Here is a 16,525-nt window from a genome sequence, read left to right on the forward strand (position 1 = left end):
TCTCTCTCTCTCTCTCTCTCTCTCTCTCTCTCTCTCTCTCTCTCTCTTTCTCTCTCTCTCTGCCCCTCGCCTGCTTGTGCTTTCTCTCTCTCAAAATAAATAAATAAATAAACAAACAAACATTAAAAAAATACAGTAGATACTACTGTTGTGGTCTTTACATCTGGGCATCTTCCTCCTGTGCCCTCTTTTCTTGTTAACTTTAAATTTTTTTTAATGGTTTTATTTATTTTTGAGAGAGAGAGACAGAGCACAAGTGGGGGAGGGGTAGAGAGAGACACAGAACCCAAAGCAGGCTGCAGGCTCGGAACTGTCAGCACAGAGCCTGATGTGGGGCTCGAACTCGTGAACCACGAGATCAGAACCTGCGCCAAAGTGGGACACTTAACTGACTGAGCCACCCAGGTACCTCTCTTGTTACCCTTAAAAACAAACAACTGAGTGTTTTTCTTCAGAAATACTCTGTAGTCTTGTGTAGTTAGAATTGGTTGGTTGCCTGACTGTACTGAGGTTGCTTCTGGTTTTTGTGCAGTAGAGGCGTCTTGGCTGCATAAAATGTGCCGTGCAGGGTTTAAGGTAGGTGTGAGTGGGTGGTGAGGTCACAGCCGTTCCCCTGTGCAGATCATACTGGGACCATCCTGTGTCTGTAAGGCTGGCAGAGTCTAGACTGAGGCACAGGGGAGGCAGGCCAGAGGCGGGGGTAGGGTGGGGGCCTTGCAGCTCTGGGCATCTGATAGAGTGCTGGAGTGGGATTAAATTAGGGTATCTGAAGGCCCTGGAGTAAGATTTTATAATGCCTTTGGGTTTTTTCCTCTGTGTTTTATTTTCTTCTGTGTTCTTTTGTCTTATGGAGAAATTGTTTCATTAATACTTCTTTTTCTGGGGCACCTGGGTGGCTCAGTCTTTAAGCATCTGGTTTTGGCTCAGGTCGTGATCTCATGGCTTGTGAGTTTGAGTCCCACGTTGGGTGAACTGGGTGAACACGAGCCCCACTTTGGGTGAGCCCCCCTCTCTCCCCCACCCCTTCTCTCTGCCCCTCGCTCACTTGTGCCGTCTCTCTCTCTCTCTCTCTCTCTCTCTCTCTCTTTCTTTCTCTAAAAAAAAAAAATTGTTTTTCTTCTTAGGAATATGATTTCACAGGGCAGAGAATATTGCCTTTTAAAAACGTCAACACTGGGGCGCCTGGGTGGCTCAGTCGGTTAAGCATCTGATTCTCGGTTTTGGCTCAGGTCATGATCTCACACTTTCGTGAGTTTGAGCCCCACGTTGGGCTCTGTTGTGGCAGTGCAGAGCCTGCTTCGGTTTCTCTCTGTCTCTCCCTCTCTCTGTCTGCCCCTCCCCTGCTCACGCTGTCTCTCTCAAAATAAATAAACTTAGGGGCGTCTGGGTGGCTCAGTCGGTTAAACGTCCGACTTCAGCTCAGGTCACGATCTCGCGGTCCACGAGTTCGAGCCCCGCGTCGGGCTCTGGGCTGATGGCTCAGAGCCTGGAGCCTGTTTCAGATTCTGTGTCTCCCTCTCTCTGCCCCTCCCCCGTTCATGCTGTGTCTCTCTCTGACTCAAAAATAAATAAACGTTAAAAAAAAAATTTAAAAAAAATAAATAAACTTAAAAAAATTAAAAAAAAATTAAAATGTCAACATTGCAGGGTGCCTGGATGGTTCAGTTGGTTAAGTGTCCGACTTTAGCTCAGGTCATGATCTCCCAGTTGGTAGGTTCAAGCCCTTCATCAGGCTCTGTGCTGACAGCTCAAAACCCAGAGCCTGCTTGGATTCTGTGTCTCCCTCTCTCTCTGCCCCTCCCCGGCTTGCACTTTGTCTCTCTTTCTCAAAAATAAGTAAACATTAAAAAAAATAAAAAACAATTTTTTTTTTAATGTCAACATTGCCACTTCAGAATTATTGAAACTTAGCGCCCTTTTGTCTTTTGCTGACTTTTATAGACTCCGTTCATGGTTGCCAAATTCAGCAAATAAAAAACACAGGATGCCCAGTTACATATGAAGTTCAGGTAAACGTGCTTACACTAAACAAATTGATGTGTCATATCCCTGAATTCTAAATGTAATGGACACCTGTAGCTGGAAGTGCACTTCACCTTGTAACTCCAGCACGGGTCAGGTTCTGCGTCACCCCGGGACACATTTTTCTCCTAGATTTTTGTTTATATCGTAATCTACCAACTTGTATTTAAGGGCAAAAACTTCACAGACTGGACAATTTTCCTTCTTTTTTTTCTCCATCCACAGCAGTGCTTCAGTGCATCAGATGGACATTCAAAGGGCAGAATGTCATTTTCTAGAAGTTCAGCTCTAACTCTAGCACATAAAGTGCATGCAGAGTGGACCCCATTATTCTGGTGTGCCTTTCCCAAAACGTTTGCTCCATTGCTGTGGTTTATAGTCCGTTCTGATCGCATACTGGACAGACTTTGTGCGGTGCTTCCCCCTCCCGCAGGGGCGCTTCAGCCTGTGGGCCGTTACGGTGCTGCTCTAACTCGGAATTTGTCGTAGGCCGTGAAGTTGGATGGGAGTCTGGGTCAGTGGGTGAGGGAGCTGTTAGTGCTGCAGTTTTGGGCCCGCTTCTTAGCTCCTGTTTCACCGCAGGTCCCCAGGCAGCCTCGTTGAGGCAAAGGGTGAGGAAGAGAAGAACGTGCAGGGTGGGAGTCCGCCCTCTGGGCCGCAGCTGCTGCCTCCTCCCCCCCTCCCCCCTTCTCCTCCTCCCCTCCTCCTCCCCCTCCTCCTCCTTCCCGCCCTCCTCCTTCCCCCCCTCCTCCTCCCCTCTTCCTCCTCCTCCTCCTCCTCCTCCTCCTCCTCCACTCCTCCTCCTCCTCCACACTCCCCTTTCCTTCCTCCTCTGCCCTGTGCCACTGTCAGTGGTCACTCAGAGTAATGAGCAGGGAGGATGCTTGGGTTCTAAAAGTAAGAGCTGCAGACAAGGCAGAGATGTTGGGGTCTTATTTTGGGCTCTGAGGCTTGTCTGGGGCCTGGAGTGATGGTTAGTGCTCATCAGAAGAGTTCCTGAATGCATCCGAATAGATGCAGAGCAGAATAGTGGATACTTCTGGTATTGTTTGAAAGTGTGTTAGGTAATATTCTTAAAACAGAGTTTTTTGGGGGAAGAAGTCATGAATCTTAATTTCATGGCTGGGACATGTGGCTGACAGTGGGGACAGGACACAGGTGGTTTGTAGGTATATTCGTGAGTGATCCGGGGAGGCCTGTCCTGCCATGCCTGGCCCTGGGCGCGCCGGGGGGTTTGGAGGCATTTTCAGCAGGCCTGTGATGTGGGGGAGCTTGGTGTCCTTGATGTATGGCTTGGCCTCAAGGCCAGTCAACAACCCTAAAAGCTGTTTAGGACCCCAGAGGGCTCTTGTTTATGTGAGTTCTATCTACTGGTATTGACCAAAACATAAATGAAAACTGAAGCTTTACAAAAACCCATATTTACTTAAAAATAACAAAAGTAAACCTGTAACCTGTTGTTTACATGTTAAAGTGAATAATTTCTGTGAAAAATAACTATTTTCTAAAACAAAACTACAGAAGTGTGGCATTGCTTTACAGGTTGTTGTATCTCTTTCTTGTCTGGCTTCTGACTGCAGGGATGTGCTGTTTGGTTGCAGTATGTGAGGAAGATCCAGCCTCGTGTAGACACGTGAGCCTTTTAGATAATTCCGGATGTGTTGCTGGCTGTAGTGTGCCAGAACCTGATGGGTCAAAGCAGAATGTCGATGGCCTTCCTTCCCTGTGAGGTTTAAACCCATGGTTGGCCTTGCATCTCAGTGCACCTTCCTGTCATGTGTGGTTTTAAAGATTAGGTACTGCTTGGGGCACCGGGTGGCTTAGTTGGTTAAGCATCTGACTTCGGCTCAGGTCATGACCTCACAGCTCGTGAGTTTGAGCCCTGGGTCGGGCTCTGTGCTGTTGACAGCTCAGAGCCTGGAGCCTGCTTCGGATTCTGTGTGTCGCTCTCTCTCTGTCCCTCCCCCGCTCGCATTCTGTCTCTCTCAAAAATAAATAAGCATTAAAAAAAATTTAAAAAAATAAAGATTAGGTACTGCTCATTTGGGAAACACTGGCTCACTAAATTATGGGGATCTTCCAAATGTTGGCACATTTCGTCATCCGAGATCAGAAAATTGTATTTTCTTATTAACGTCTCTTCTGTCATCAAAAGTCTTTAAGTGTCCAGCAGCTGTGAAGCTCATGGGGCAGATAGATACACATTTACCCAAATTCTAATTTCCAGTCAGAAGCTAGAATTTTAACATTGGCAACACATACTGTTGGTTTTTCTTTGAGGTCGTGGGCTCACTGTGTTTATTTTGAGAACATGTTTGGCCTGCATCCACACGTGCGTAGCCATGGATCTTGCCAGTTCTTCCAAATGCAGACACCCAGTGAGTGACACTCAGCCCGGCGCCTGCCCCGGGCCTCTCCCGAGCGGCCAGCAGACTGGATTGCTGCTTGCTTACCTCTTGTCTGCTGCCTTCATGAGAAGGCCCGTGGGGAGACTGCTGATTGCACCGCCTCAACAAGGGCATGCCCAGGTGAGGTTGGCTTTTCCGCCCTGAGTGCATAGCGTTGAAGAATGCAGTCACTTAGGAGTTTACTTTGGTCAGAAAAAGACAGATATTATATGTGTTCACTCTTATGTGGAATTTGAGAAACCTAACAGAAGACTGTAGGGGAAGGGAAGGAAAAATAAGTTACAAACAGAGGGAGGCAAACCATAGGAGACTCTTAAATACAGAAAACAAACTCAGGGGTGATGAGGGTGGGGCAGGGAAAATGGGAGATGGGCATTAAAGGGGGCACTTGTTTGGATGAGCACCGTGTGTTGTATGAACCACGGGATGAACCACGGGAATCTACTCCTAAAGCCAAGAGTACACTGTATACACTATATGTTAGCTAACTTGACAATAAATTATTAATAAATCAATCAATAAATAAAAATTAAAAAAATAAAAAGTTTAATTTGGTGCTGCCATTTTGGCTCCTAAGGTACCCAAGTAAGCACAGTGAAACAGGCAGGTAGGCTCCTAGTATTACATGAAGCTAGCTAGCTTTGACCTCTTGGACCCCTGGAAGGGTCTTGGGACCCCAGAGAACTCCTATTTGAGAGTGGGTTGTGGGGATAGGCTAGAGGTGGGTGGTTGGGGTGTAGCTGTGATGGGCTGGGAGTGGGGGCAAGGCCTGAGCATCTGGGCCTGACCCTGGATGGGCTGTAGGAGGTCAGGGGGCTGGGATTAGATGGGGTTAGGTGGCCCCCTGCCTACTTTCTGAGATGCCTGGCCAAGACCTGACCCTGGGAGGGACATCAGGTGCTGCTGGTGAGCTTAGAGGGGGGCAGGAGAGGGTTTTCCTGGGTCCACATACAGAGGTCAAGGGCTCTGTTAGGGAGTCCAGGAGCCCTTCCTCGGGCTCTGCCCGGGCTGCTTATTTCCCCAGACTCTCTAAACCCAGATTCTTTGTAAACTCTCCTACTTTTTTTTTTTTTTTTTTTTTTTTTTTTTTTGAGAGATTGAGAGAGAAAGACAGCTCGAGAGCGGGGGAGGGACCGAGGGAGAGAGAGTGGATCTCAAGCAGGCTCCACGCCCAGTGCACAACCCAACTTGGAGCTCGATCCCGCAACCATGAGATCATGACCTGAGCTGAAATCAGGAGTCGGACGCTCAACCGACTGAGCCACCCAGGCACCTCACGCTCCTACTTTTAAATGTTGATAGTTGATTAAAGATGGAGACATGTGCCAGTCAGCCCTGTGAAGCTGTCTCACTGGTGGCTCCTCGGTGATGTCAGGTCTGTGTCCGCCCAGCAACCGGGGCGTGTTGTGCCGGCCCCAGCGTAGCCACAAAAGGCTTAGCCCACAGAGAGACTTCTACTCAGCTGGTAGGAAATCTCGGGGCCAGAGATATGAGGGTGGACAACAGTGTGATGCAGCACCTCATGCTCTAGGAGTCTGAGAGTCTGGAACTTTCCTTGCCCTCACCTGGAATTGGTTCTCTCTCTTCCAGGAGCCTCAGTCCTCTCGGTGGGAAGTGGTAGAGAGGAACCAAGATTCTGTGCGTGGTGTGCTTGTTGCTGCCGAGGTGTCCTTGCTTCGGGGCCGTGCGGTGCAGTGTCCAGAGCGTCAGCTGTGCGTGCAACTGTCAGCTGCTTTCCTCCCCGCCGCCCCGTGCTCTAGAGCCAGCATCCTTATCCTCCTCCTGTGAGACTCCGGCCGTTCTCACAGCCCCCACCCCGACGCGGACCGCAGGCAGGCTTGAAGTTCTGTTTGGTTCTGCTGTTGCCAGTACAGGAGTTTGTCACTGGTTTGGGCTCCGTGTTCCGTCCTCACCCCTCTCCTGGTTTGGTGTTGATTTTGTGGATTGCCGGCTCTTGTGAGAAGGTGATGACAGCCATGTTCCCTCTTGTTAGCATACATAGGTTCGGTCCACAGAGAGCATCTGAATTTGGGAGATTTTTGTTCTTCCTGCTTCAGTTGTGGGCTGAGCTCATCATTGGGCTCAGTCCCTGGGCTTTTGGACTTTGAGACGTTCACACTGGCCGTGCCCTGCTCTGCCCTCACCCGTCGGGTTAGAGTGGCTACCACTCAGCCTCCTTTATTCATGCGGCAGACACTGGCTGTGGGCCTCTAGGTTGTTCCAGAGAATCTACACAGGTGTGTAGCTGTGTGGAAAGCAGACATGGAAGTGGGCCCAGCGGCCTTTCTTACTCAGTCCTCTTAGAAAGGCCCCAGTAGTTCTGTGGCCACATGCTCATCGGCTCCTTCTGCACGCCGGGCATTGCCGACACTTCGGGGATATGTCAGAGAACAGGACAGGCCCCTCCTGTGGAGCCAGAGTTTGCATGCTGGTGGGGCAGACAGGCTGGGTGGTATGTTTGATGGTGGTGAGTGCCAGGGGGCCGGCGAGGCAGGGTCCAGGAGAGGCCTTCTGATAAGGGGGAGATTGGCCTATTGAGAGGCCGCAGGGTCCGGGGACAGGAAGCTGGGGTCAGAGTGTGGAAGGAGGATCAGAGGCTGGGCCCTGCGACTTTGCTGCCCATGATGAACACCTAGGAAGACCCTGGGCTTTGAGGAGGGACACATCCAGCTTTGATCCCTCCCTGCAAGGACATATTCCCCACCTTCTGGGAGAAAGTCTCTGAGTTCCTGGATTTTAACTTGGTGCCTGGCACCGAATTCTGGCTTCCTGTGGCAGGAGTGTTTAAGAGGGATTACAGAAGGGGGTCCACTACTTAGACTCTGAAAACCACCAGTGGGGCCACGTGTGGTGCTCCAGGGGAAGGTGGGAGGGCAGTAGGGGGAGCTGAGCCATGCTCACGCCCCCTCTCATCCTGTCCACCTGGGGAGATGAAATCAGCTCTGTTTAGGAACTGCTGGGGGGAACATTCTGGAAACACTGAAGAAGAAGGGACGTCACAGGGCGGGAGGCTGCTGTGCACACTTGAGGTGGGTTGGTGGTCCAGGGCGACAGGGTGGGGCGCTGCCACTGCTCTTAGGAGCCATGCTTGGCATTCAGGGAAATCAGGGACCTCAAGGTTCTGTAGGAATGTTCTGAGAATGTTTTGTGGTGTCTTTTGGAGAATGTGTTACGGAAGTTAGACACGTGTTTTGGGGGTTTTGCCCTTAGCTTCTGAAAGTTGTAAGTAGGGGGCCTGGAGGGGGCCTGCGTCTGCCCCTTCTGCTTCTCCATGGACTCGTGGTGGCAGCGGCTGCTGCACCTGCAGGGACCCCATCAGGAGTGTTTTGTGTGTGCTTCTCCAGCCAGACTCTAACTCTCCCTAAGGCAAGAATTTTTAAAAAACAATTCCAAGAGACGTTGTGTAATTCATGCCTCCGCATAGTAGAGCAAATATTTAATGATTGACGTTTTTATTGAATTTTCTTGATTTATCCATTTCTGTAGTTTTTTGTAGGTTTTTGTTCATTTGAAATACTTAGTTGAATTGTTATCAGCAGCAGAATGCACTTTGATACAATTTATAGCATTCCAGTAACAGTCAAAACTTTTGAGATTTCTAATTATGTAAGTGATGCGTGAACACATTCTTATTATTAAGAAACTGTCTCCTAAAATGCAGATAAAGTAGAAGTTTCCTTGGGCTGCTTTCAGAGTGTCATTCTCCCTCCTGGAGGTGACTGGTATCTGCTGGTTTGAATATGTCCTAACTGTGCAGTCACCTGACAGTGAGTTTCTGTCAGGATCCAGATACCACGTCCATCTAGAGAAGTCGTGTTGGCGAATTGCTTAGTCTGCCTGTGGGTGAATCCAGGCTGATGGCTGTTTCTTCTTTAGCAGGCAGTTCCGGCGAAGGGGGAGACGAAGCAGGATTGCTGCATGAAAACAGAGCTGCTGAGGGAAGGTAAGGGCGCAGTTTGCCGCTTCGGGAGAAGTGGCCAGAAGACCCATCGCCCTGGTGTCTCCTCACCTGTCCCCGGCTCCCAACTTCTTTGCTTTTACTTGGGTTACTGCGTGGCTTCCCGTGTCCCATCCCCAGGTGGACACAAATGCACACACCTAGATCTGCTAGAGAAGGGAGCCTTTACCCAAGAGTGAAAAGCAAACACCTGGTAGATGCTTATCTTCAAGTGCACCCAGGAAGTCGAAAGTGAGAAGGGTCGTGGTGAGGTTTATGGCAGCTTTATTTCTGGCGCTCAAAGCGGAAGTGCCCAGGTGCGCATCACCTGGTTATGGCCTGTGGCGTGCACACGGCGGGCAGTGCTCAGCACCTCAGAAGAAGGGGCAGCTTTGTTCTCACGGCAGCACAGACGATACTCAGTGTGTTTTGCTAAGTGAAGGAAGCCGAACCCACAGGCCACGTACTCTGTGACTCCATTTGTGTGACATTCTGGGCAAGGTAAAACTAGAGGCTTGGAACACAGCAGGGTTGCCAGGAGGTGCAGGGAGGCTGAAGAAGGGGCGTTTGCAGAGCAGAAGCCCTGTGAGGAGCCACGGTGGGAGGCACTCTGCTCTGTTGGTTAGGGCTACGGAATAGACTCTGACAAGTGAGTCCTGCTGTGTCACACATGAGCCACGCGAGGGCTGCCGAGAAGTTCACTTTGCAGAGCCGCGTCCTGGCCGGACACTATGAGGCTGATGGCTCGGGAGCGATGCAGACACGGGATTTCGTTTGGCTGTCTGTCAGGGGAGATGGGCGAGCCGCCCTGGACTGCCTGCCACACGGGCACTGGGGCTGAGCAACGTATCACGGCATCATCCCAGCAGCCTCGGAAGGTTAGCGCGGGAGGAACCTGCCCGCGATCGTCACTGTCCCTCCTCACTGAAGCTGGTGGCTGCCGCGGGCACTCCTGGTGTTCTGGCCGCATGCCAGCCGGTGCTGTGTGGTTCTGTCTCTCCTCAGAGGAGGGGGAGCTGAGGCGGGGCGCACTGCTGGGCCAAGGTCACCCAGGCCGCCAGACTGGCGGCTTATCCTCTCCCCCGAGAACGTAGAGACGATGGTGTGCGGAGGCGCCGGCAGTGGCTGGTGAGACTGCTGTTGTGTGCACGGCAGGAGAGATGAGTGGAGAGCAGGGGCCCGTCTTCCGGGCCCCGCGGGTTGGCCCGCAGCGTCCCATCACTGACCTGTGTGTCTTGGTGGGTGTGCCTCTGAGTGCCCCCGATGCCTTGCAGGCCATCCCGGCGGCGGTGGGATGGCCTGCCGAGTACCACCTTGCCGCCGACGCTGGTGGCTGCCCTTCCGTGCCCTTCCTGAGCTGCAGCGTGGCCACCCAGCATGCATTGCTGCAGCCCCTGTCTGCTTCTCAGGCAGTCCAGGAGCTGCTGTGACACCTTTTCACATCCACATAGTCGCCTCACGTGAGCACTGTGCACACAGCCAAGGGCCACCGTGGGTGAGCGTGGAATGCGGGTGCTCCGGCGGCCAGGCCACAGGGCAGGCTGTCTTTCTCTGCATGACGTGCTGCACTGACACACCTTTGTAACAGAGCTGCTTCCGATTCCAGTAGAGTTCTAGGGGCTCCTGGGAGCAAGGTGGGTTGCGAAGCTGAGCAGTGTCTGCTTCGCTTCCTCTGACCATTTCCAAGCCTCACTTCCTCCCCAGTGGGAACCCTGCTCTCTGGGGGGCCCCCAGTTCAGGTCTGACCCAGTCAGGCACCTGCGTGATCGAATGAGGGTTGTGGTCCTGCCCTGCATCCTGCCCTCACTTTGGGCCTTGGGGGGACCTCATCCAGGTGGGATCTCTTAAGACCTGCCTGAGGGTTTCTTCATGGTACTGTGCTCCCCTCCACTCCTTGAAGTGTCCTCTTTCATGGGCACCCACGGTCTCCAACTCTTCTTTTTCCCTCCCTGGCTCCCCTCCTGGGACCTTTTCTGATAGAAGTTGTGGATAAATAATGCTAGGTGCCATTTTCCTCTCTCACACACTGTCCCTGAGCCAAGGTCTTGACTTCCTTTTGAGGAATTGTTAGACTGATTTCCACAGCAGGGATACATTTTACACTCACACCAGCAGGGTGGGAGGGGTCCGGTTCCTCTACTTCCTGTCAGCTCTTGTTACTGGCTGTGATTTTGATTATAGCCATCTGAGTGGGCGGGTACAAACTGGTGTCTGATTGTGGTTTTGATATGTATTTTCCAGATGATTAGTGATGCTGAGCATCTTTTCGTGTGCTTATTCGCCCTTTGTGTGTTTTCAGATGAGTATCATTTTAGATCCTTTGCCTGCTTTTTAAATTGCTTATTGATTTTTATTGTTGAATTGTCAGAGTTCCTTATATATCACAGATACTAGTTTCTTAGCAGATATAGTTTGCAAATATTTTCTCCCATTCTGTGGCTTGTCTTTTCAGTTTTTCTGATGGTGTCTCTTTGAAGCACAGAAGTTTTTCATTTTGATGAAATCCAGTTTATCTGTTTTTTCTTTGGCTCCTTTTGCATTTGGTGTAACATTTAAGAAACCATTGTTTGATAGAAGGTCACAAAGATTTATGCCTGTGTTTTCTTCTTAGAGCTTTATAATTTTATCTCTTATAGCTAGGTCTTTGATCCATTTTGAGTTAATTTTTGTACATGGAGTGACATAGGGGTGCGGCTTCATTCCTTTGTGAGTGGATACCCAGTTGTCCCAGTACCATCTGTTGAAAGGACTGTTCTTTCCCTGTTGAATTGTCCTTGCACTCTTGTTGAAAATCAGTTGTCCGTGTGGACGGATGGCTGTGGTGCCGGTGCCTCCTATTGTCCTTAAATGCTGTTCAGTGCTGGAATAGCTGTTGGAATGCCTGTACCTTCTGCTTCCACCATTGCTGTCATGTCTGGGTGTTTGTGGTTTTGGTTTTAAAGATTTTATTTTTAAGTAATCTCTACACCCAATGTGGGGCTTAAACCCACAAGTCCAAGGGTCCAGAGTCACAGACTCCACTGACTGAGGCAGCCAGGTGCCGCTGTCTGGGTGTTTCATTGCCTGACTTTTCTCTCCATTGTGGATTCTCTTTTTCCTCACAGGTCTTGTGATTTTGGTTAGATGTTTTGAATAATATTGTTGTGGCTTGAACACGATGTTATGTTTGGTTGTCTCCCCTACCTCCCTGTTCCCTAATAGATTGTTGGGCTTTTCCAGGGCACTTGATTGATTAATTCACAGACAAATTTGGCCTCTTACTGGTTTGTTTGTAAGCATTTTTAGCACTGAAATAGAGTAACCTTCAGTTAATAGTTGGTTTGTTGCCGTTGTGTGAGAAACGTTTCTCAGGTAGCAGGTGTAGCTCAGTCCTACTAGTAAGGTGTTAGCTGTTCGGGATCTCTCCTGAATGCCCATCACTGAGAATTCTTTTCTTCACCGGGTCAGAGCTCAGCTCCTTGACTCACATGTAAGACTCGATATTGAGTCTTCTGTTTCATGGACAAGCCATTTTATATCTCCATTTATTTTACTTTTCTTAAAATTTTCTTAGCCACACGTTACTGTTTTCGGTGTACAGGTGTTGCCATGATTCTTCTGTATTTGCTTATGCTGTTGTAAATGGTGTGTCTAAAATTTTACTTTCCAGTTTTCCATTGCACTTTATCTTTTTGTGACTGAACTTTGAGGTAATTGAGGTCCATGTGCATTGATAAGAACTAATACAGAGAGAGCCCATGTATCCTTTTCCCAGTTTCCCCCAGTAGTGACATCTTGCATAACTGTAATGACAGCGCAACCAGGATATGGACGTCGATACAATCTGCGTATTGGGTTCCTCGGGTTCCCTGGCTTTACTCGCACACGTGTGCGTTTATCCCTGGTCCGTCATCACAGTGTAGGTTTGTGTGCCCTCCCACTGCCAGATGCAGAGCACTTCATGGTGCAGGGGCTCCTCCCCCACGGCCCCCTGCAGTTACGCCCTGGCTGCGAGTCTGGGCCCTAGTGCCATGGTTTTGTCCTTTCACAAGTGTTCTGTCGATGGGGTCGTACTGAGTGCTGCCTTCTGGCATTGACTTTTTTCACTCAGCATCATTTCCTGGGGGATTTGTCCAGGTTACTTCACATGTCAGCAGTTTGTTCCTTTCTTTTCTGAAGTAGGAGTCTGTGGTGTGGATGGACTACATCTGTCTAACCTTTCACTCTCTGAAGGACATCTGGGCTGTTTCCAGTTCTCATCGGCTGCAGTAAAGCCACTGTGAACATGTGTGTTCATCTTGGTTTGGGCGCAGCTTTCCATTTTTCTGGGGTAAATGCCCATGACCACATCTGCTGTCACGTGCTAAGTGCGTGTTTAGTCCTGGAAGAAGCTGCCAAAACTTTCCAGAACCACTGCAGCAATAGTGCGGTGCACGGCGGTGATGTCCTGTCCTTGTCTGTGTTGGTAATTATTCCCATCCGTGGCTGTCAAGCGCGGTCTCCTTGTTGTTTGGAGTTGCTGCTGTTTAGTTTTGAGAAATTTTACTCTTGATGAAGTCTAGTTTATTGCTTTTCCTTTTAGGGATTGTGCTTTGGTGTCAAGGATAAGATGTCTTGCCTACCCCTAGATCCTGAAGATTTTTTTCAGTTTTTTTTTTTTTTTCTTAAAAGTTTCATAGTTTTACACTTACATTTCTTTTCCATTTTGAATTAATTTTTATATAAGGTATACAGTTTAGATTAGGTTTCATTTCTATAATCAGTCTCTCTAAACTCTGCCTTTGGTTCTGGCAGCTTACTTGTTGGTTACTTTGGATTTTCTACATGGGATCATGTCAGTTAGGAATGAATGTTGCTGCTTCTTTCTGACCCCAGCACCCTTTGTTACTTTTTCTTGCTTGGTGGCTCTGGCCAGATACTGGTAGCAATGGCAGGTAGCTACAGTTCCGACCTCTGAGAGGAACACTGCCCTTCCCTTCTTTACCAGACTCTCAGGACAAGCCAACACCATGCCTGTGGGCTTTCCCACACCAGGCAGGTCTCCAGCTCTCTGTGACACCAGCTGGGTGTCCCACAAGCAACTCAGTTCCAATACTGTCTCCCTGGACTCAGGGCTGATCCCACAGGTCAGGGGCTCGGTCCCGCAAAGCTGCCACCGCTTCAGATGCCAGTCCTAAGCAGAGGGTCCCCAGGGCACACACGACTTTGACTGATGGGCTGTGAATTGGAGATTCCCACAACGCTCTCCTCGAGTTTGGTAATTTGCTGGAACACTTACAGAACTCAGGAACAGCCCAGTGGGAGTGATGCATGGGACAGGGTACTGGGGAAGGGCTGCAGAGCTTCGCTACCCTCTCTGGGCGTACCGTCCTCCCCATGTGGGTGTGTTCACCCACCTGGAAGCTCTCCGAACCCTGTGGTTCGGGGATTTCTGTGGCGGTGTCCTCATGTAAGCATGATGCATTATTAACTCAGTCTGCAGCCCCTCTCCCCTCTCTGGAGGATGGAGTCCAAGCTTCTTACTGTGACTTTGTGTTTCTGGTGACCAGCCCCATCCAAGAGCGCATCCAGAGTCCCTTCCTGAGCTGTGTCAGGAGCCAGGGGCAGAGACCAGATACCTATATCTTGTTACATCATTCTGTGTAATCACATTTATCTTTTCTTGTTACTGTTACAACTTATGCTTTTGATGAATAACAAAGCTTTTCCCTGTTTCTAGGTCACAGATCTGTTCTCTGCGTTTTCCCTTGTCAGCTTTGAGGTTTTCGGACCTCCTAAGACAAGTGTTTCTCAAACTCAGATTTGTGGATGAGCCACTGGAGGTCTCGGTGAGGCCCAGATGTGTGGAGCCCACCTTCAGAAATTCAGAACCAGCAGGTCTAAGCTGTGACCTGGGAAATCTACCTTCTGTCCAGCCCACCCCCTTGGGCTGCTGTCCACGACCCTGCTGTGACCAGCAGGCACCCCAGCTCCTCTTGTGGTGGGGTAGTGGAGAGGCCTGTGGTACCCTTCTCCAGGGGAGGGAACCTGTCTCCCTGTGCCTTTGCTGTTCTTTTTCATAATTCACTTTGGTGTTGGGGAAAATTGTTCTTCCCTCAATATTTTAGAATAAGGTGGTGGAGAGGCACCTGGGCGGCTCAGTCGGTTGAGTGTCCGACTCTTGATCTCACAGTTTGTGGGTGTGAGCCCCACGCCCGGCTGCATGCTGTCAGCACGGTGCCTGGTTGGGATCCTCTCTCTCCCTATCTCTCTCAAAAATAAGGAAATAAACTTTAAATGAAAACCCTTAATTTATAGTTGTGTAATCATTTAGGAAGTATTTACTGTGCTCATACTGTGTCCCAGGCCCTGTTTCTGTCTCACGGCATGTCGTGGATAGACAGACAGAACTCTCCTTGCAGACCTGACACTCTAGGGCAGAGGGACAGACAGTATCATAACGATGGGGTCTCCCGTGAGAGTTATTGGAGTAAAGGGACTGGGATGGGTAGAGTCTTGAACTTGACCGAAGCTCTCTCTGCATCCATAGTGTAGTCATGGGCTTTCTGCTTTGGTCTGCCATGAGGTTACATATCTTTGTAGATTTTCTGATAATAAAAGGCATTTATATATAACTGGTCCCAGACAAGGTCTGTCAGAACTGTCCTGGGAGACCGAGCTCTTATAGAGAATAGGCTTGTAGTCCAGGGGTTTGTAATGGGCTTTCTGACTGATATACTGAAAATAGGACCCTTTTTCTGGTTTATTACCCACTTTCTTTAAGTTTGTTCTTGTGAAGCTACTTCTGAAACCTTTCTATCTTTAAACAGTTTTATTTTACAGTGGTGTGTTTGTTCCTGGTGGATATGCAAATCCGTGTAATATTTTGGAATCTTGAGGAGTGTTTATCTTGTGCTTCTGGTTTTACACTGTGTCCCCCAAGGCAGGACTGCAGGCCCTTAGTGTACCTCCCACACAGGATGGACAGATAGCCAGCATGTCTGAGCTCAGGGCAGATTCCCCTGTTCAGGGTTTGGCCTTCTCTAGACTTTAACCAACTAACTTCCAAAATTAATGTCTAAGACATTTTATTTTATTTTCTTAGATTTAAAAGATTTTTTAATTTTTATTTTTAAATTAATTTTTTAAAGTATTTATTTTTGAGAGAGAGAGAGAGAGAGAGAGAGAGAATGTGCGCATGAGCTGGTGAGGGGCAAAGAGAGAGGGAGACATAGAATCTGAAGCAGGCTCCAGGCTCCAAACTGTCAGTGCAGAGCCTGTTGCAGGGCTCAAACTCAGGAGCCGTGAGATCATGGCCTGAGCCGAAGTTGGATGCTTAAGTGACTGAGGCACCCAGGCACCCCTCTTGAAATTTATTGTTAAGTGATCTCTTTAACCCAACATGGAGCTTAACTCACAACCCTGAGATCAAGAGTAGCTTGCTCTTCTGACTAAGCCAGCCAGGCGCCCCTAACACATCATTTTACATTTACTCTGACCTTAAATCTTTGTGTACATGAAGTGAAATGATTTTCCCGTGGATAGCTTTATGTAGACTACCTAGAGAAATGGTAACTGTTGTGTGGGTCGTGTCATGGCAGGGCAGGTCCACAACCTCTGACGCCGTCTCCTCTGTTCACAGAGATATCTATGGCAGCCGATGGAGGCGCATCGGAGAAGCAGGGAGGAGAGGGCCCCGTGGCCTCAGATGGCGAAGCTAATGGGTCCTGTGGAAAGAGCGAGGCTAGCAGCCACGTGACTGCAGCCCAGCACACTCAGGAGAACACAGCGGTCAGCCCACAGGACGGTACCAACAAACTAGCTCGAATAGCTGAAAATGGGGTTTCAGACAGAGACAGTGAGACGGGGAAGCAAAACCACGTCAACACAGATGACTTCACACAGACTTCTGTCATCGGGAGCAATGGGTACTTCTTGAATAAACCACCCCTGCAGGAACAGCCCATGCGGATTACCAGCACTTTGGCTTCCTCGCTTCCTGGTCATGCTGCAAAAACCCTTCCCGGAGGTTCCGGCAAAGGGAGGACTCCTAGTGCTTTTTCTCAGACGCCAGCCACAGCACCGGCCAAGCTTGCGGAAGCGAGTAAAGACACGGAGGACAAGAAGCCCTCGGGCCCTGGTGCCGACGTCAAGGTTCACAGGGCACGGAAGACCATGCCAAAATCCATCCTGGGCCTGG

At 49.6% G+C, this 16,525-nt stretch overlaps 1 protein-coding gene and 1 long non-coding RNA gene across 6 annotated transcripts in view; one reads left to right on the forward strand and one right to left on the reverse strand.

Annotated features, from left to right (window-relative positions):
- LOC125924022 (uncharacterized) overlaps positions 1-6,408 on the reverse strand; it is a 15,420-nt gene extending 9,012 nt beyond the window's left edge. Inside the window, exon 1 of the long non-coding RNA XR_007458220.1 lies at positions 5,996-6,408. This is a non-coding gene — a long non-coding RNA (uncharacterized LOC125924022). The remainder of the gene's footprint in view (positions 1-5,995) is intronic.
- Positions 1-16,525, forward strand: part of EHMT1 (euchromatic histone lysine methyltransferase 1) — a 125,766-nt gene that overhangs the window by 31,500 nt on the left and 77,741 nt on the right. For all 5 annotated transcript variants that reach the window (XM_049632660.1, XM_049632658.1, XM_049632651.1 and 2 more), the window contains exons 2-3: positions 8,307-8,373; positions 15,968-16,524. In XM_049632660.1, the coding sequence (XP_049488617.1) occupies positions 8,349-8,373; positions 15,968-16,524 (582 nt within the window). In that variant the 5' untranslated portion in view covers positions 8,307-8,348. The remainder of the gene's footprint in view (positions 1-8,306; positions 8,374-15,967; position 16,525) is intronic.

The sequence above is a fragment of the Panthera uncia genome, chromosome D4 (assembly GCF_023721935.1).
Source record: "Panthera uncia isolate 11264 chromosome D4, Puncia_PCG_1.0, whole genome shotgun sequence".
NCBI lineage: Eukaryota > Metazoa > Chordata > Mammalia > Carnivora > Felidae > Panthera > Panthera uncia.